General features: G+C 39.3%; 1 protein-coding gene across 3 annotated transcripts in view; it reads left to right on the top strand.

Annotated features, from left to right (window-relative positions):
- NETO1 (neuropilin and tolloid like 1) overlaps nt 1-20,488 on the top strand; it is a 102,669-nt gene that overhangs the window by 54,849 nt on the left and 27,332 nt on the right. For 2 of the 3 annotated variants that reach the window (XR_013988766.1, XM_081014211.1), the window contains exons 5-6: nt 10,265-10,306; nt 10,456-10,583. The exons of the other annotated variant lie outside the window; for it this stretch is intronic. Coding sequence is in view for 1 of the 2 variants with exons in the window: in XM_081014211.1 (XP_080870337.1) it covers nt 10,265-10,306; nt 10,456-10,583 (170 nt within the window). In the remaining variant the exon portion in view is untranslated. The remainder of the gene's footprint in view (nt 1-10,264; nt 10,307-10,455; nt 10,584-20,488) is intronic. 3 annotated transcript variants of the gene reach the window in all.

Raw genomic sequence — 20,488 nt, 5'->3', positions numbered from 1 at the left:
AGAATTCAATGATGTTTATTGATTGTAAGTGCAAAGTAGAACTCACTATAAAGAAGTCTCTACAATAGAATTAAACTCAGTACGCACATAGATACAGCAGTGTAAAATCATCAAACCCTCCCTTCATTATGTTAGTTTATTCAGCCATAAAGCATCATTTAAGTGACACTAACCAATTAGCAATTTACACCTTTTGACATGTGCAATTAGTCCCTTTTGTTGCTACCATATTTTATACCACCAGCTATGCAAGAGTGCTTAATCTGCATTTCTCTTTGAAGCGTCTACAGCATGATTTGTTGCATTTTCCAAGTCTCCTGACGACTCTGAATGTTTCCTTATCTGTAACATTAGCCTGCTTACTCCCTTCCAATAACATCAAATATGGCTTTGCCCTCTTTCCACCTAGCAGTTTCTCTTCAAGACAACTTAACTGAATGATTTAACTATTTTGGTCCCTACAGCAGCATGATGGGAGTACATCGCATCAGTATTAGTAAATGGCAGCACTATGTGTCCTATTGGACTGGTTCACAAGGCACAGGAAGCCAAACAATGGCTTCCGAAGGCTTTGAAAAGGTGAAGGCTCCTGGAAAGGAGATCACAGCTGTTATTCTTTTTAATGCTGAGTTAAGCCAATGTCCTCTGAGCTGGGACTTTTGGTTACTGAGAGTAGGCTAAAGTTCATGGTTAGTGAGAAGGGAGTTTAAGCATGGGTCCTAGTTCGGAAAATAAGCTAAGCCAAAAACCATCAGAGATCTAATAAACTACAGTTCCCAGAATTCTTCTTTTTTGGCAGGGGTGGGGGGAGAGAGAAGGTGCTTTAAATGTGTACACAGCGTAATTGCTTATGCTTACAGTGTATGAAGGCTGGACTTCATACTCATTTAAAGTCCATTTATTTGGATGCATATGCTATGAGTATAACTTATAGAATCATAGAATTGTAGAGTTACGAGGAGCTCAAGGGTCATCTAATCCAACCCCCTGCAATGCAGGAATCTCAACTAAAGCTCCAAAAAAGGAGAGTCCACCACTACCCAAGGGAGTCTGTTCCATTGTTGAACAGCTCTCATTATAGAATTAGAAGGGACTTAAGAGGTCATCTAGTTAAAGTCCCTGCCAATGCAGCATCCCTGATAGGTGGCCATTCAACTTCTGATTAATAACTGCTAAGCTAACAAATAAGAGTCTACCACCTTCCATGACAGCCTTTCCTACTGATGAAGATCTCCTACCATCAGCAAGTTCTTCCTAATGTTTAGTCTACATCCCTTTTCTTGTTAGTTGAACCTATTGGTTTGGGTTTCACTCTTGGAAGCAACGTAAGACAAATTACTTCCATCATCTATGTGACAGCTCTTCAAACGTGTTAAGATAGCTGCCACATCACCTCTAACCATCTCTTCTCCAGAATAAACATATGCAAGTACATCAACCATTTCGCACCGGGCTTTGTCTTCAAGCTCCTCACCATCTTTTTCACTTTCCTCTGAAAACACTTCAGGTTTTTTTGAATGGGTGAGATGCACTCATGAACTCATAATGTATCTATGACTGCTAGTCAGGACAGCTGTTTGCCCCCCGAATACCAGCTCTGAGGAAAAACAGTGGGGGAGAATTATTGAGTAGGTATGATTTTGCTGGGATAAAAGTGTGATATGTATGTGGTTGCCTTAGGTCAGTTGAACATGACACTTCTGCATGCAACTGAGCGGTAGCTTGATTTCAAAGGGCTTTACTGTGATCTTAGGTACTTGTGGTAGGTATTTTTGGCTGTAAATAAAAACCCTGTGCTGTTAGAAAATGATCAAAAGGGGAGCAGTGGTAGAAATTTCTGTCGCAGCATTTTAAAGTACTATTCAGCAATTATGACAAACCACATGTGGTTGTTTCTGCTTGTGTGTTGCTGTTGTTTTGGTTTTTTTTAGGGAAATGCAGCAGATGGGGGACTGTGAAGCTTTTTAATGGTAGCATTGGGAGTGGGTAATAATCGGCTCATAAAATCCCCCCAGTTCCAGGACCTGGACAATTTACGGTAATTCAATACAGTCACTCTAAATTAATGCAGGAACTAAGAAAAGATTTATATAACTGGGGAAGTTTAAATCTCTCTTGGGTAGGAAGAAGCTCCATCATAGAAATGAGCATTATGTATTGCATTTTGTTCTTTTTATTAAATACCATGTTGAAAATGAATGATTGTTTAATTTAAAAAAATGGCAGAATCTTCTGTTAAATGTTATGTAGGTAGGCAGTAAACCCAGACTTATGTCAGAAATGTTCTATCAGCAAAATAAAATAAAATCAGATGGCTTGGCATTGTGAAGGACAGCAACACCACACTCCAGTGACAACCCAGTGGGGTAGCTGATTAGCAATGTGTAACCTGTACTACTTCTCTGTCCTCCCCACTGCTCGCTGCACCTAGGTCAAGGAGTGCAGAAGTCCCATTGACCCACAGTGGTCTACTTGGGAGTAGTGGAGACTGCCCCCCAAATTCTAAGTGTACTACCTGGTCACTTCAGTCCCTCAGCCCTCCTGATCCTCCAGGCAATTTATACCATCACTGTAGACAAGTTAAGCAGTCTGGGATCAGGGAGAACCAAACCACCCTTGAGTGTGCCCAGAAATATAACTAAGCAATTTATTTAAGGGGGAGTATAAAAAGAGGAGGAGAAGCAGCAGCTATGTACACCTATGCAGAAGCAGAAGCAAAACAAAACACCAAACCAGAATATTGGTCTGATTATATATTAGGCATAACATAGCAAAACACATTCTTATGGTCACCTCTGATGATGGTAGGTGGATGAGGGACAAAAGAACACAGGAAGCGTATTGATACTTATGATCCTGTGTGCCCAGGAGGCCTTGAGGGACAAGTTGCTAGGCTGAACCAATCACAAGGCAGGCACGTATTTCAGGAGACTGAGCTTTGGAAAACTGGGAGATGGGACTGTCATTGTTCACTATTGTCAAAGTTGTCCAACTACTCTATTCCAAAAGTTAAAAATGGAAAGTGTAATGCTGGTGGTCAACAAAAGAGGTTTAAAGACTTTCTCACAGCAAATTTTTAAAAATGTAGTATAAACACCAACAACTGGGAAAGACTTGCCTGCAAGTGCTCCAACTGGAGAACAATCTTTACCAAAGGTGTCATGGGCTTTGAAGACACTCAAACTCAGGATGCAAGGGAGAAATGTGCTAAGAGGAAAATCCACACCGTGATCAACTCCTGCCCGGAAACCAATGTCCCCACTGTGGAAGGACATTGGCCTCAAATGTCACTTACGGACTCATTGCTAAAACCATGTTTATGAAAGACAATCTTACTCAGTTACAAGTGATCACCAAAGAAGAAGAAGAAGATTGTTAAAGTTGTCCAACTTCCCTGCCAGTCTTTCCTCTGTATCTGTATAGGAGAGGAGACATGACTTCTCCATTTGGACAAGATGCAGAACTAGAGAACTTGCTCTTCTTAAAAGGCCAGGCTAAGAGAGAGTTTGCCAACCCTCATAGGTCCCTTGGCACATTTGGATTTTTGAGTCAGTGCCGTGGACATCACCCCCTCTGGTTACTTCTTTCCCCCATTCCTTGGAACAGCCCTCCTCCAATGAAATACAGGAAATACACATGCACACCAACTTCACTTTTCCAAGGGACATGGGTAAACGTCAGATCCAGTAGAATTAATCTGAGCCTTGAAAATCACAGAGAGCTGAAAGAGAAAGGAAAATGGCACCATTCTTCCAACTTCCTCCTTCAGCTATGTACTTTTCAAGGGAGTAAACTCTCACCACCTGATAAGCAAAGGGGCAATAAGTTGGGGTTGGGGGCTTAGAGACTTTGGGAATGCTAGGGAAGACTTCAAGGTCACGACTGCATCTACAGACACCAGTTTCCCTGGGTTGTTTACATGCCTAGAGTAATAACAGTGGTCTGGACTGCAGGGTTGACATACATTCACAATATCTGAATACACACTATACATTTAAAGCACCCCCCCCAATAGATTTCCAGGAACTTTATTTTGTGAAGGGTACTGGGATTTATAATAATAATTTTATTATTTGTACCACACCCATCTAACTAGGTTGCCCCAGCTACTTTGGGCAGCTTCCAACAGATATAAAAACATAATAAAACATAAAACATTAATTATAGTGCTGTGAGGGGAAATTGCAGTTCCCAGAACTCTTTGGGGGGGGGGGATATTCTTTATTTAAATATGCTATATGGTGTGTACGCAGCCAGTAAATCTTCTTGCATACCAAACAGACTAAATAACAGTACTGGATTAGTCTGCAGAGTTGTATTCTCTCACCCTATCATAGTAACCGGACTCAAGTAACCCCTTATCTGCCAGCCTTTTTAAACAACTTTTTAAAAACCACACAGCTAGCACTGCCCCCCCTAAATTTCAATCATAGCTGTGATTTCACTAATCAGCTAAAAATGATGCTTGGTGAGAGTAGGCTCATTTCTCACAAAATGAGTGAGCAGAATAGGTTCTGTATATTTGGCATTATATCTCTGATTCTACAAGGGGTGAAGGCTTCCTTTTTTTTAAAAAAAGGACAATGGGAATTGGGACCTATTAATGGTACAACAGAATGTATCTACCAGGGTAAATAGGTTTATCTTCAGCATAGACCAAAAACTCTAATGAAGGTACCAGACATACCTCTGTGGGGAAGGAATTCCACAAATTAGAGGCTGCTGCAAAGAATGCCCTCTCCTGGGTCACCACCACCCAAACTTCTGAGGGCAGTGGAACTACCAAGAGACCCTTTCCATTGATCTTAGCACACTAAAGGGCCTATATAGAAAGAAGTGGTATTTCAGATATTTGGGGCCTATTTGGGTTCAACAGCTGGAATTGAGCCTAGAAATGAACTGTCAATCAAAACTTGATAAAACCCAGCTAATCAATCAGTATGGCAACCTTAAGTGTACATTATTGTTGCTGTAGTGCTTAAAAACACCTGTTTTAAAATACAGATTTTATATGGCTTTATACACTGGAAAGTTCTCAGTTGGCCAGGGCTCTTTGTGGTGTGTCCACATCAAATGACTTACGGTCAGTACTTAACTGAATTGCACACAGCAAGTCAACCAAAAGTAATTAGCTATATTGTATCTAATTTCTTGCCTAGTTTACCAGTCTATGCTTACAGGCATTGTTTTGGATTTGATTTTTATAGGGTTTAAGGCATCCTTGATTTTAACAAATAGCCTTTTGCAATAACATCAAGTCCTGATACGGCAAAAAAATAAAAAGTGTTCTGGGCAGCTATGGTTTGTTTCCTCAAAATAACGAACATACTTCACAAATGCCTTTGAAAATCAGGCCAAGCAGCTTCCTTGCTTCCAGACGGAAGATTTAATTAAAGCCCTGCTGGGACAAATGAGCCTTTGCTCTGACTTTGGTTGCTTTTGATGATGGGTGAACTCCTCAGGCATGCATTATGCAGCAAGTCAGATAAGTTCATCATCGTGGCCACTTCTTGACATACTCAGTGGCATTATTAACTGGAAGTCATTGTTGCATATGTTAGGTCATTGGTGGCCCGTAAGTCAGAGCAGCAGACTTTTGCGATGCACCAGGATGGGACTAGATGGCATTGTGAGCCAGTCTATAGTCAGGCCTTCATTTCTGCCTATCTCGTGCTATGCTCACTGCTAAGCAGTTCATTAGATGAAGTAAAATCCTGCTGTGGTGCTGAGGGCCAATATATTCACATGTGCTGCAGTGGTATTTTCCTTTACTGTGTGGTTGATGTGGAAAAGTTGACTTCTATTGCACTCAGTGATGTCTCCCTGTCTTTTTATATTTCACCATTGATACAGCAATGCAGATGTTCACAAACTGCATGACTACTGTGCTGGTCTCTCAGGAGCTGTCAGGGCTTGAAATAGTTATAATTATGCAGTGGAAACTTAGAGGGGGGAAATGCAGTTCCTGTAGGCCAGGATTCCCCGGCTTCAGCCGTAATGTGTTCCTGTTGATGGTCTGCAGGCAGGCAAATTTGTCAGGTTATAACCCAGATTACCCTCCTGCCTTTTTATTTTTTAACAGACTTCCAACTGTTATAAGAAAGGACAAGCACAGTTTCCTTGCAATTGACATATTTCTTCACTCTGGTTGTTACTCTTTCCCAGTAGCTAGAACCCTGACCCACTGCAGAGTTTAAAAACAAGTAAATAAATAAACCAAAAATAACATTCTGACAACAGCCTTTGAATAAACTATTTTGACAAGTTTTTCCTTCCTGTAGGACAGGAGCAAGGCTCTTTTACAGGGGGAACTTGTCAAAACTCAGTTCCAGCACCTCTCAGGTGAGAGCCATTGCCATTCTAAGAGAAAGAGGGAGGGTGTTCATGGTGCATTCCAGCACCATGGACAGGAGCATCCAACATGATGTCCTGCAGAAGTGGTTGTAGATATGTATTGTTTTGTGCTGCTTATGCAGGAACTCATGGAAAACCGGGTGAATGGTAAATCAGACTTTATTATTAGTGAGGCCTAAGAGTCTGCCTGCATAGAATCTAATTTCTCCCACTAGGATACACCAGTGACTCAGATCTGGCCTCTTGGGTCATAGCTGTTTCTCTTAAAGGGGCCAAATGCCAGATTTTTTTTTTGTGTGTGTGAATACAGTGGTACCTCGGGTTAAGTACTTAATTTGTTCCAGAGGTCCGTTCTTAACCTGAAACTGTTCTTAACCTGAAGCACCACTTTAGCTAATGGGGCCTCCTGCTGCTGCTGCGCCGCTGGAGCACGATTTCTGTTCTCATCCTGAAGCAAAGTTCTTAACCTGAAGCACTATTTCTGGGTTAGCGGAGTCTGTAACCTGAAGTGTATGTAACCTGAAGCGTATGTAACCTGAGGTACCACTGTAATGCATATATTACATAATGCAACTTATCATCCTTAATCACTGGACTTTCTGGCTTAGGCTGATGGGAGTTGTCATCCAATAATAGCTGGAGGGCAACACATTGGCTACCCCCACCATGGGAGTATATCATATTTCCTGCGAAAATGTGAAAACAGCAGCAGATTAGTCCCCTGAAAATAGCAGCATCAGCCAATTTTTATGTGCACTTGTTTTAGTGAAAACCCCAGATACCAAAATTAATCAGTTCCCCTCTTATTCATGTTCCCAGTAATATTGAAATCCCAAATATGGAAAGAAATTCAGCAGAGGAGGATTTCATAAGTAGCTCTGCTGTTAAATGTATGGAAAATAGACGATCCGATCTTACACATAGCGACATGCTCATTGAATGGGATATAGTAGTGTTCCCTCTAGTGGCATTAATGGCCTAGTTCTCACTTTATTAGCACAGGATGGGTGTAACTGAAAAGTGCACTTTGGTGTTGCACCACCTATCTTTAAGGAAGATGTGTGGAATGTCCCCTTTACTCTGGTAGCAGGGTCCAGAAAATTGTCTATTTGCTAGGATGACATGTCAGATCATCCTACATGGACCCTGATATCTAAGACGGAGGCCCTAGTTATGTATCTACTTCCCAGGTCTGTGAGCTTGGTGACCACAAAACCTTTGGAATTCCCTCCCAGCACATTGACAGTAAACAGCTACACTTCAGATTTTGGGAAGGCTTTAAATCCTCATTTGTTTCAATTGGCCTTTTCTGGCTAGATCTACACAGCTATAAAAAAAACCGCATTGAATATTCTCTGCAAAAAACCATTGTAAAGCTCACAATTGAAAATATAATTGAGTTGCTATTTCAGCTCTACAACATTCATAACACTGTATTTTGCCTAATGTAGCTGAGTCTCCTGATTAATTCTTGTTATAATAGAGGCTGGAATACTATAATTGTAGTTTTTATGAATTCTGGTTTTAGTAATGTTGGATTGTAGTTTTTATTGTTGTAAGCCACTTTGTGGGTTTCCCCCACAAAAGCCGCATATAAATATTTTTTTAAAAAACCTTTTAAAAAATATCATATGATCTTTCCAATAAATGTGTTTGGCAATTCCAGATGTTACCAGGTTTTTATTTTGTTTCCTTATTGTGGAATTGCACTATAGTGATAAGAATTAGGCTTTGGCTGCTGCACAGAGAACTGTGTCAGTTTATTGGTCCATCTAGCTCAGTATCAAGTGAGTACCAAGTGCACAGACACACAGCTGGGAGACGTAAACAGTGAGGTCAGAAGGATATGAAATGCAGAAAAGTACAGATGCCATTCACAGTGGCCATTCACAAAAAAAAAAAAACGCCAGACATTCTGTCAGGCATGTGCTAAGCCAATTCACATATGTAGTGTGATTCAAAACCCATTGTGTTGTTTCAATCCACAGTTGATAGAACACAGCTATCCCTCTGGAAACAGTTTTAAAATTACTAAGCACTGCTTCTGGGAAAAGAGGATTCAGTGGTACTTGTAGTGATGGTGGTATAGGAGACAGCGTGGCGTTTTTGGGCAGTTCTGGATTCTAGTCCCTCTTTAGCTATGAATCTGACTGGAAAGGTTTGAGTTAAGACTTTTTTAAAAAACAACAACAACTGCTTTGAGTTTCTTTTTTTGTTTTTACAATCAACTGGTATCTAGATTGCATGGAATAAATAAATAAATAAATAAATAAATAAATAAATAAATAAATAAATAAATAAAGTCAGTTTCTTTCAACCTAACATACACCATAAGGTTGTTGTGCGGACAGAGGCGGCATGGCCTCATGTATGCTATACTGAGCTGCTTGGAAGGCAGAGTAAGCATAATATGCAATAAACACATTGTACTGTATGTTCTTACTTAAACAGATTCCAGTATCTAATTTCTATAATTGCACATGTGCATTTTCTTTATCTGCACATTTTGAAACATTATTTCCAAGGCTGAGATACTGCGGTATAATTCTGACGGGTGACAAACAATGTAAAGTTAATAAACTCATTGAACCAATTAAAAAGTATTAATCATCAATTTTAGTAGGCTGAATCCCAGTAGATTTCTGTCAAGTTTTCTAGGCCAGCAATTTTTTGTGTGTGATGGGGGTGGGGGGAGAGGAATAGCTGCTTATGAAGGTGAAAAATCAGACATGCCTGCAAAGAAGAAAGGTGAATAAATGTATATTTATTTATAAATATTTCAGATTTGGGTTTTTTTCTCATGCTGTATCCTGAAACTTGCCTGCTGCTTATAACAATTTCAAAATGCAAGCATAAAATTAGTTCTAAATGGTAAAGCATTCACAACATTCTAAAAGCATTCTGGAGGCTACCTAGGCTTTTGCAAATCAGTGGTTTTCTGTGTCTCTGAAGCAGTCAGTCATTGATGAGAATGCCTTGCTACATAACTTGAGCACCTGCTTTCTTGAAGTAATGGGCAACAGATTTCTCCACTATGCACTAAAACCTCTCAACCCATACCCTTGCTAGCAAATCTCAGCACCAGCATCACATTATCTCATATATCACCAGAAAGCTCTAGATCCATTCCTGACATAAACTCTTTCTTGAGACCAATTGGAGACCCAGCAGGCATCAATTAAACATTTGATCCCTATCAGAAGACAATTAAATGGTTAGAACTTTGTGGTCTCAAAAGACTTTTACATATCAGTGCTGCCCCTGTTCCAAACGCTTCCTGTGGAAGCATAAGTTCCAAGAAATCACACACTTGTAATACTACAGAATTGGTGATCCCTTATCTTGTACATTTCAGTCCTGTGCCTGTTTTGATCATTGCATTCATCCTGTATCAAGATTAAACATCTACTATTTGTAACCTGTTCTCTGAATATAAACGAAAGCTGAAAGTAAGTTTTGCAACTCTTGTAACTGATATGGTTGTCATTTAAACAAAGCATTGTCTACAAAGTGGGTAAAATTCTGAAGGAACCTTTCTTGTCCCTGAAGCATACTGTATTTGTACTGTTGGTATTAGTATATATTTAAATGTCTAATCTGTTAATGGTGAAACTGGCCTTTAATGCTAAGCCTTCTTTTAGCAAGTGTTATTTTCATGGGAGGGAAAACTTATCATCACAGCCAGTTGTTCATATAAGGGGGGGGGGAATCAAATTCAGCTTGTTTGAGCAATTTATTGTGCTACATTATCCTTCAGTGGGTGACTTTGTTCTTTAAAAGCAAGTCACATTCTTGAATGTACATTAGTAGCTCTTTTCTACAGGGGGCCCCCTAAATAAAGACTAAGCTAGTTTGCAACTGAATTTTTGAAGAAAAAAATTAATTGTTTCTTCCTTAATTTTATTTTAAGATCCGGATTTCAAGGACCTTGGGGTTTTGAAACCATTGCCAGGTTGGTATGTTCAGTGTTTTATAACACTTGGAAGTCTACAAATTTTAATTGAGATATATATATCTATATCTATATATAGATATATATTTCCTTTCCCCTCCACCTTCTTTATTGGGTTTGATTTTGTTGTTGTTATTGTTGTTACTCAGTTTGTGAGTTTGAGATGGGAGGATCTGAAGGAATTGTGGAATCTGTGCAAATTGGGAAAGAAGGGAAAGCTTCGGACACTGAGGCAGTTGATTGTAAATGGTACATCCGAGCACCACCAAGATCCAAGGTCAGTCCTGTTCCATTCTCTGATTTGGGGACTTAATTTAAAGAAGTGGCTTTACTAATATAGCATTTATTACTTTGTACCGACAGGCTTTGCTTAATATGACTTGCACTATTGAACCTGTAAACTGTTATTTTCCTTTATAAGACGGAAAAGCAATTTGTCACCACACAGAATAATAACCGTCACGTGTTCTAAATCATGATTTAGGCTGTATAATAAATTGGCCATTTTGAGCTAAAGGGATGTTTTAGATTTAGGTGGGTCCTTCTAGTTTGTTCACAGCACAGCAAATGCACTCCCCCCCCCCCCAATTTCTTGCAAGGAATTCATTCTTCTATACCTCATTTTTCCAGCACTTAAAGAGTAACATTTTTATCACTGGGACAAAGATGGCTTATTATTAGAACATAATAAGAGCCTGCTGGATCAAACCCATGGTCCTTCTAGTCCTGTTCTCACAGTGCCCAACCAGATGCCTATGGGACCTGACCACAAGGGCATTCTCCTCTCCTGTGGTTTCCAGAAGCTGATATCCAGTAGGATACTTGCCTCTGATGGTGGAGGCAGAGCATAATCAATGGCTACTAGCCTTGATGGCTATCATTTCTGTAACACTAGAAAATATTCAAAGCACTTCATAATCAGTTTCCTGTAACTCTTCCAACAGTCATGCAAGGCAGATCACTAATGTTATTCCCAAGGCATACATAGGAAGCTGAGGATGATATACAGTGGTTTGCCCAAGATCACCTGATAAGTTAAAAGGAGAAATGAGACTCAAACCAAGAACTTTCTGATTTGTAGGTAGCTCAGTTAATTGTGCTTGGTAGTGCTGTGCAGAGCTGGCCCATCCATGAGACCAGGGGGGACAAGTGCCTCAGGCGACAGGATCCACAGGGACAGCAGATGCCAATGAAGATATTTATTCCTACCTTGTTCCTGATGTAGATCTTCACTCACTCCTTCTTCCCCAGCATAGGGAGCTGCCATTTATTTGGTGGTTCACCTCAAGTAACAATACGTCTTGGGTGGCCCTGGTGCTGCAAAATTTGTCTGTGAGTGTGTTGTGGTAGATATGTATGTGCTTCAGAGTATTGAGCTATGTTGCAGACCAGACCATGTGTACCTCATCCTTTTGTGAACTTTTATTGTTATTGTTTTACAGCCAGTGTGTACAGTTGCACAGCTAAATGTACCACCACCTTATTTTAACTATTCAAAAGATTTAGATTGTCTAGCACTAAGGACATGTGTCTACCATTTTAAAAGATTGTAGTAGATACTAGTGTGCTTGCCCTTGCAACAAGTCTAATCTCTGTATCTCACTTTGTCTGTCTCTACCACTCAGATCCATTTCATATAATGTAATACTAAACACAAAACCCTCTTTTAAAATACGCAGTTCCACTTTTATCACAGGCTTTTCCACTTTCAAATCTCAAATCCGGAACATGTCTAGTTTGATATAAAAGGCAAAAAGAAAAAGGATTCTGGACTTTATTGATTTTTCAGTTCTGTCTCTGCCTTTATTTAATCAACTGGAACAATGGGAATAATTTTAAAAAGGTTAACAAAAAAACCCTATACATATCTACACAAAAGTAAATTTCATATATTTTAATAGAGCTTACTCTGAGCTAAGAGGCATGAGATTGCAGTGTCAGTCAAGAGGACTTACTTTTAAGGAGACTTGTATATGATTGCCCTGTAAGGCTAAAATCCTATGTATGTGTAGTTAGGAATAAGTCACATTCTCCTTAATGGGTTTACTTTTAAGTAGACATGCATATGTCTGGTAATGTGGAAGCTCAAATCAGTAACATTATTTGCTGTCAGTCTTATATATATTTTATCGTAAGTTATAATTCTTATGTAGTCATGTAATGGCATACTGGCATATGGAAAATGGAGATTACGGTAATTAGTCAGGTGTTGTGTTTTTGTTTATTTATTGTGACATTCGTATACCACCACATATCACAAAGTTCTCTAGGTGGCGCAAAATAAATTATTCTATGGTAGGCTGATTTTAAATATACTTTGGGGATCTTTATTTTGCCTGATTCTAGTTATTTTGATTGGAAATCTTCACCTGTAGATTGCAAGGCAAGTAGTTTTAATTGTGCTGGAAGAGCTGAAACACACACACACACACACACACACACACACACACAGGAATTCAACATCGAGCTATTCCAATCAGTCCATCTGCATTACAGCTTGTCAAATGGATCAATACTCCCTCCTTTCTCACAGTGTTCTGGGGCTTCTTCTCCCCCACCCAGCAAATTTAGGGAATGCAGTGGAGAGGAGGGGGGGAAGGCAACAATGCACAAGTGGAAGTCCTTTCACAGGGCTTCTGCTGACAAGGCTGAATAGGTAAACCCGCCCTGAATATCTATAATAAAATTGAGGGTCTAGTAAACAGGATGCACCAAGGCCTGGGGGCCTTCTTTTGTTTATTTATCTGGAAATAATGAAAACAGAGCTAAAGCTTTTGTTGGAACCATGCCATAGTACCATGGGTCGTCCCCCCACATCCCCCCCCACATTGCTCATATAAAAATAGCTCCCCTCTTCTCTGCCTTCACATAGAAGTAAAATTTTCTTTATTTTTGTACTGAATGCTTGTTAGTGTAGCCCAAGTTTCTCTGCCTGGCAGTCTGTACTTTATTAAATAAGCACTTGCTAGTGAATCTTCCTCAGTTAACTCCTTTGGGGATGAAGTGTAGGACTCTTTTTTTGTCTCCACAATCAGGAGGAGATATTTCAGGGCAGAACTATACAGTATTCCTCCACCGTGTGTCTTCAAAGCCCTGTGGCAACGGCTGCTTCACATAGGTGGCACTTTCCATCAGGTGAACAACAGGCAGGAGGGAAAGCCCTCATCCAGAGTTTTTCTCTTTCAACTCTCTCCCAGCCACTTTCTAGCCCTGTGCTCCCTACTGGTGGTGGAGAGCTGGAGAGATAAACAGAGGATGAACAAAGAGTTAAGCACACTGCTCCTGCCCACTGCAACTCCAATAGAATTGTGGGCTTCTAGTTCTTTTGCAAAGGAGAAGTTGCATCTAAGCCAGGCATAGGCAAACTCGGCCCTCCAGATGTTTTGTGACTACAGCTCCCATGATCCCTAGCTAACAGGACCAGTGGTCAGGGATGATGGGAATTGTAGTCCCAAAACATCTGGAGAGCTGAGTTTGCCTATGCCTGATCTAAGCTTTGAAGAGAGACATGTAGTTCTCCTCTCAGGCTCTGTCCTTGCTTTTTTAATATATTGCTCAGAATTATTGGTATGTATAGCTGCACTTGCTCACAAATGACACTTTTCTTTTAAAAAAACACACCACATAAACAAGAGGAACAAGAGTGCACATACAGCAAACAAATGAAGAGAATTTCAGGTGCAACAAGGGCGATCCTTGCAGGCGATCCTAACAAGATAAAATTGAACAAAATGCAAGCGAGGATTTCTGATTTGGACACATTCTCAGGATTTCATTGGTTGACACCTGATTAAAGTAACCTTGGCTATGTATGTCAACACTGCCCTGAAAGGCACATTATGCCATTATGCTACTTTAATTCTTCTTAACACTTGGGTTTTATTGGTAAAGAGACTCCAGGATCTACTGGCTGGCTTTTGTGGTCTGAAGCTTGCTGATGATGATAAGTTAATATGGGTAGATCTGATGCAGCCGCTATTTCCCCTATCACCTCATGGCAGATGGCTCATTCATGGAATGCACATCACTAAGGTTTTGTAATGAGAAACAACATGTTGGCCATATCTAACCAGCAGTGCAGTGCACCTTCCTGCAAACTTATCGGGGGAGCTGGAATAACCTCCCTTATACGGGCAACTTCACTCTGGCTCCCAGTGTTAGATCAGTAAATTAAACGATCCATATCTTTTCCCACTTGCTCATGTTAAAGGTGTGCTGAGGATGCACCTGACTGATCCATCTCATCCTGGCTCGACAACCATAGATCTGTAGATGTCATAAAGCCCCCAGGGCCTGAGAATAGCTCCTTTCTCAATATCTCTTCCAACCAGCTGGCAATGAGCATAAGCCAGATAAACAACCCTTCACCATTAAGATGCTTCAGATACTCTGATCAGGGCAGCTTAGCTTAAAATCCCCACCTGGCCACACCAATTCTGCTAGTTTTAATTAGGGACAGGAGAGAAAATTATTTGTCCTTCCTGGAATACTATGCAAACTAAAATGCAGCTTTTCCATTGAAAATCCCACTTCTATGAGTTTTGTGATGAGGTTCTTCTTCTTCTTCAACAACATCATTCTCATATATATATATCAGGGGAAAGTCTCTCTACAGATAGTAAGTCTTCAGCATTAATCTCTGTTACTCGTTTCCCATTCTTGCCCTCTCCTAGTCAAATATAGATGGTCCAAATTCAGACTAGATTAGCAGACAATACTTCCAAGCCAGAAAACATGTGTCTGTTTGGCATATGTGAATTTTACCATCTCTCTTTTGGAATTTAAACACTGATTATTCCAATTAGACATGAAGCTATTTGTTTCTCAAAACATACAACTATTAAGTTCTTTGGGGGAAGATTTATAACCATATGAGTGGATATGTTTTTCTCAGCCCAAATGTAGTTTTCTGCTTTGGATGAAAGAATGGAAAAATTCAATGAGCTTTTCTAGGATATTGGCTGAGTCTTCTGATGGTTTCTTGACCTGCCCAATCAATCTTGTTGTCAGAACAAACCTTCAGTGACTGATGAAGAAAGAGAATTCATCAAAAGTGATTCGCTATAAAGAAATTATGATCTTACTGTTACAGAAGTTATATGTTATTCACCCTTTGCAGTGATTCTTTTCTCTTGATGTATGCAGTCAGGGCTTTTTATTGTGTTCATTTTTTTTATTTTTTTTAAAAAATAATAAACTCCAATTCAGCCTACATTGCTTTTTTCATTATTATTATGAGACTATATCATAAACGTGACAAGACAATAATTTAAAGCATAATGTGATCAGGGGCTATAAATTATATGTGCTGCAGCTGCAGTGATGCTTTATCACTTTTGTTGCTAATGGCACTGGCATTTAGCAGTGACATACCAAAGCTCAAGCAGTACCAGCATTCAGCTCCAGAACTTTTCATTTATTTTAGCCAAAGCGACATGGAATTGATGGTTTGGAGAGAGGTTTTCAATGAAATTTTCAAGCAGAAGTATGAAAACATAATATGCGATGGTTGTTTCTTTCCCTTCTGTCACACAATTATGTTTTATAAGATAGCACTTGCAATGCTAAATGCACAAATGCAGGCTTATAAAATAGTAGTGATCTTTTGGAAGCAGAAGCACAAAATATTTGCTGTTGCAGCAACAGACGAACACAGCTTCTTCTCTGATTGTTTCAGCTTGGTTAACAGTAGGTAGTCTCAAGTGGCTGAATCCTGCCATGAATTACACAGTTCTGAATTAGGGCTTCTATCAAAAGAAAAAGCCTAGTGAGGGTACAGATTCAGGGAGGAACTTTAGGTGGAAGGGAGAGTACATTTGCACTTTAACTTCTGGAAGTAAGAGGAAACATCATGTTTTGATATCCTGTTGCAATAGATTCTCTCTGTGAAATTACCACTTGGAATAATCAAGCGTGCCTCCAGAAGACCTGTTTATTGGGCTTTCACAATCGTGCTTTGCTTGTGCAGAGGCTGTGTGACCCACTGAAATGGAACATAAAAATATAATTTTAATAATAATAAACCTGAGGTACTGATTGATTTAGATTATTCGCATGCCACCTTTCCACAGTTGATTCTCCATTTTCAATTCTTCCAATCTTAAATCCAGTTCTCCATATTTCTGAAGCTGTTTGCAACGTAAAAAAAATAATAATAATCCTGTGAAAATTCTTCAGAATTTTAGTGTGAATTCCTCCCAATAAACAATTTTTGTTTGCAAATTATCCAAATACAATGTAGTGTAGTGTGTTATTTACACCAATATATTCCTTTTATGCACATTCCTCCTAATTTACACATATTTTAAAGCATTGTTTAGTTGGAGACCCACATCACAAAGTTTAGATAAGTGTGAATTTTGAAGAATGGCTGTGTTTTAGTTCTCATATTGTTTCAGACAGTGCAAATTTGATAGATTCAGCTTCAAATTTGAATAAAATCTCCCACCCATTTTTAGTCCAAAGTGGGCTTATTATCAAAAAGAAAACAAAAAACCAGTGGGAATTGTGGTGGAAGTTGCGGGGTGGGAGAGTAGTTCACAACATACCAATAAATTCAAGTAAGACAAAAGACAAACAAACCATAATTTAACCAGCAGAATAAATTAAATATTGTGAAAGAAACAATCTAAACATAATACATGAGTACAAATGTGTACAATTCACACATAGTTTTTTCATGTGTTCTTTTGGAGAGAGGGAGCGAAAAGGGAGGGAGCAGGCCTATGGTTGAGCAAAAGACAGTAAATCTGACATGATACATGGGCTAGTATGTCCACCCCTTTCAAGTTCTACATTTTTTTAAAAAAATCATTATGCCTGGGTGGGTGGGTGCGCTCACACACATATGCTTATGCACACCTAGTGGAAGATAAGCAGTTGCTGTGGATTCTATGTGTTTGTCACAAATGCATGAAAAGGACAAATGATTAAAGTGGTTAGGATTTTCTCTACTGCACAAGCTTTATTAGAAAATAATCTATTTTTTGAAAGAAAATATTTTCAAATAATACTGCTTGAAATCTTGAGTCAATTGCACTTGATTAGTAATGTGTGATATGCAGAATAAATACTGCTCTATCTATTATAATGCTGTGGAGGCTAAAGAGCTTGTGGATTAAAGCAAAGTGTTCCATTTTTACAGAGCAACACAAGTAAGAGTTTGATCAGCTTATGCTGCTTTTCTAAAGCTAGCTAGATTGTTCAGGAGTAGGATTCCCTTAACACCAGTTTGTTTGCAACATAATCCTCTCTGTCATGCTTACTAGTGTTATCTCCAGCAGCCATGGGGTAAAAGCTTAGTCTAGCGACTTGAGACTAAGGTTGCAAGTCAGGAACTTTGGGTAATAAAACATACCTCATCTGTACAGCTGTGCTGTTGTCTATCTATTGGTGACTTAATTTCCTACCCCCTAAGCTGAGATGAAACACATTTTGGGAATTGTCATTACAAAGCAAAGTTGGCCAAACATTAATGAAGATTTCAGATGAATATAGGAGGAAAAACAGGATGTACATCTGGGGTAGTGACATGGCTATCAAATTAGGTACTAAACTGCTTTTAAAAATTAGTATAAAAGAAGTTGAAGACTGGTGAGCAATGTATCACTAGACCCCAATTAAGTAACTAAAAGAAAAGTGTAAATTAGGGGGAGAAATTTATCATGATAGCTCCTTTTATGCATAAGCCTTCTGGCTCCTTGAAGAAGGGACATTGAGGGAGAGGCCTCCCTTTTTGGAAAAAGCTGTAGCAGACCCAAACATCTCTAGGAAGATTGGGAAAGATTTTTGTCTGAACACCCTGGAAAACCTCTGCCAATCAATGCAGATCATACTGAGCTAGATGGACCAAAGGCCTTACTCTATCTAGGTCAACTCCCTATGTTCCTATATTCCTATTTGTTTACCTTTCTCTTTTCCTGCTTATACACAGATCATCTCAGACATGCATCAACATATATGCAGTAGATTCCCCCACCCCTAAAATAGTTGCCACAGTTCAGTTACGGATAGGCTGAAGGTCAAGTGTCTTAAATTTTGCATCTGATAGTCACCAGCAGAAGACAAACTGGGTGTGGGCATAGCTTAGTTTAGTTCAAATGACTTTGTGAGAAGGCAGTCTTCATCCTTTAGCTCTGTGCTACATAACATACTGCACTGAAGTCAGCTGGAAAGACTCCAGGTCACTCTGCAGGGCCCAGTGTAGTGCAGTACAGGGAGTGTGTCAAGCTTAGAAAACAGAAAGAAAGTTCTGATTCTTGCATAGCTAACTGCAGTGGGGCTCTTGGACAAATCTCTACTCTGCTAGATCTAAGTAGGTAACTGTGGATGAAATTCCTTAGAGGATGCTGAGAGCAAAGGGAAAGGGAAAGACTTTTTGCCTTTGGAACTCCTCCTCTGTCCCCTTCTCTCTCTCTCTTTTTTTAATAATATTTATTAATAATTTCAAAATTACAGAAAAGAAAGAAAAAAATTAAAAACAACACTACAATACATAAGAAAGAATAAAAAAAACCATAAAAACCCATGCAACAATACAGCAAAAAGAAAAAAAAAAACGAAAGAAAAAAAAACACACAAATCCCATATTACATAGCTTTAACTTCCATTTGCTTGTTTCATTGACCTCCTCACACCTCCCTTTTTGTATTCTAGTTTGATTAGTTATTTCAGCAAATTCTTTCCATCTTTCTCAATTTTTATTAAATAATTTATCTTAACAATTTAACCTATTAATTAACTCAACAAATCCTTTCCATCTTTTCCCCATATTCTGTTATTCAAATTACCTTAATTTATTTAACCTTATCTTACCAAAAAATACTTTAGAGCTTAAAGCTTAATACTCGATTATACATAACTCCTGATATCATTTCTACTAGAGTCATATAGTTTCATTCCAACATTTCCCCTAATATTCATTAATTTTAGGCTAATTCCCTAGAAAAAAAATGTCTTTATAAATTTTCTTCCAATCTTCATCCAACGTCTCTTCTTCCTGGTCTCGGGTCGTGTCAGTCCTTACTGTCCATTCCATCTAGTCCATCAACCTGGTAATCTTATGTCTGAGGCCCTTAAGTCTCTTCCATGTCCCTTCTGCAGATCTTCTTCTTCTTGTTTATACTTGCACTTTTCCTTGTCTTTTGTTGGTCTCTTTCTTAATTTCTTTCCTTTCTCATTGAGGAGTAGGTCTCTGGGGGATTCCAACCCAAAATTATCTCCGTCTCCCTTCATCAAACCAGCCCATTCCCCACAGTCCCACTCCCCACAGTCATCAATGTAGTCCAAAAAATATTTAAAAGCATATTTCAAGGTCTCTCCAAAGTTAAGAACCTCCTCAGCTCCAGACTCCCCCTGGCCCACTCCAACTTCAATCTTCAAAGACAGCGGCTTATGCTCCTGTAGGGCCTCGGGTCTCTCCATTTGTATTGTTTGAGGTGCAACCGCAACCTCCTCCATTATCTTCTGCACTTGCCCAATCAGTACAGGTTCCTGAGTTGGTCCCTGAATGGTTTCTGTATCAATATTCCCTGTTTGTCCACAGTTATTAACCACAACAGTCATCAAATCCATTTTCTCATTCATCAAATCCATCTTCTCATGCATCTGTTCCAACAAGGCACTTGTATTGCATAAAGCAAGCACCAAAACTTCCTCCCAGCTCATATTTAGTCAAGGTCAAAAAGGACTGGTCCCACAATCTTAATCTGACAGCTGTAGAGTTCTCAAGTAGACTGCAGCAACAATTTAGCAAGCTCCCTCTAGAGGAGACAATTTCTATTTGTATCCATTTTTTTAAGGCAAGTCCAACAAAGGAAAATTACTTTCATTTTTCAGATATTTTGTTTCTTTGGAATGCAAAAGGCAACATTGGAATCAGTTTATTTCTCTTCTTTAGCTGTCTGTCAAAGTATTCCATTCACAGTCAATGAACCTCTCCAACAATTTCTGTCTCTGACACCCCCTTCCCAGGTTAGAGACAGTGGAAACTTATCTTTCTTCACTCCCTCTCCTGCAGGCATTAAACAAAGTCCCCCCCCCCTTCTCCTGCTTCCAAGGGGGTTTCAGTAGTTATAAATGAAGGAAATTTAGACTTTTTTAACGACTTTCCAGGCTTTAGCTTACAAGGTTTTTGCTTCAGTCTATATACAAAAAGCGGAAGGCGGACTTCCTGTTTTGAAC

The sequence above is a fragment of the Podarcis pityusensis genome (assembly GCF_964106645.2).
Source record: "Podarcis pityusensis genome assembly, chromosome: 7".
In the NCBI taxonomy this organism is placed as follows: Eukaryota; Metazoa; Chordata; class Lepidosauria; order Squamata; family Lacertidae; genus Podarcis; species Podarcis pityusensis.
This window is presented reverse-complemented; position numbering and strand designations above follow the sequence as displayed.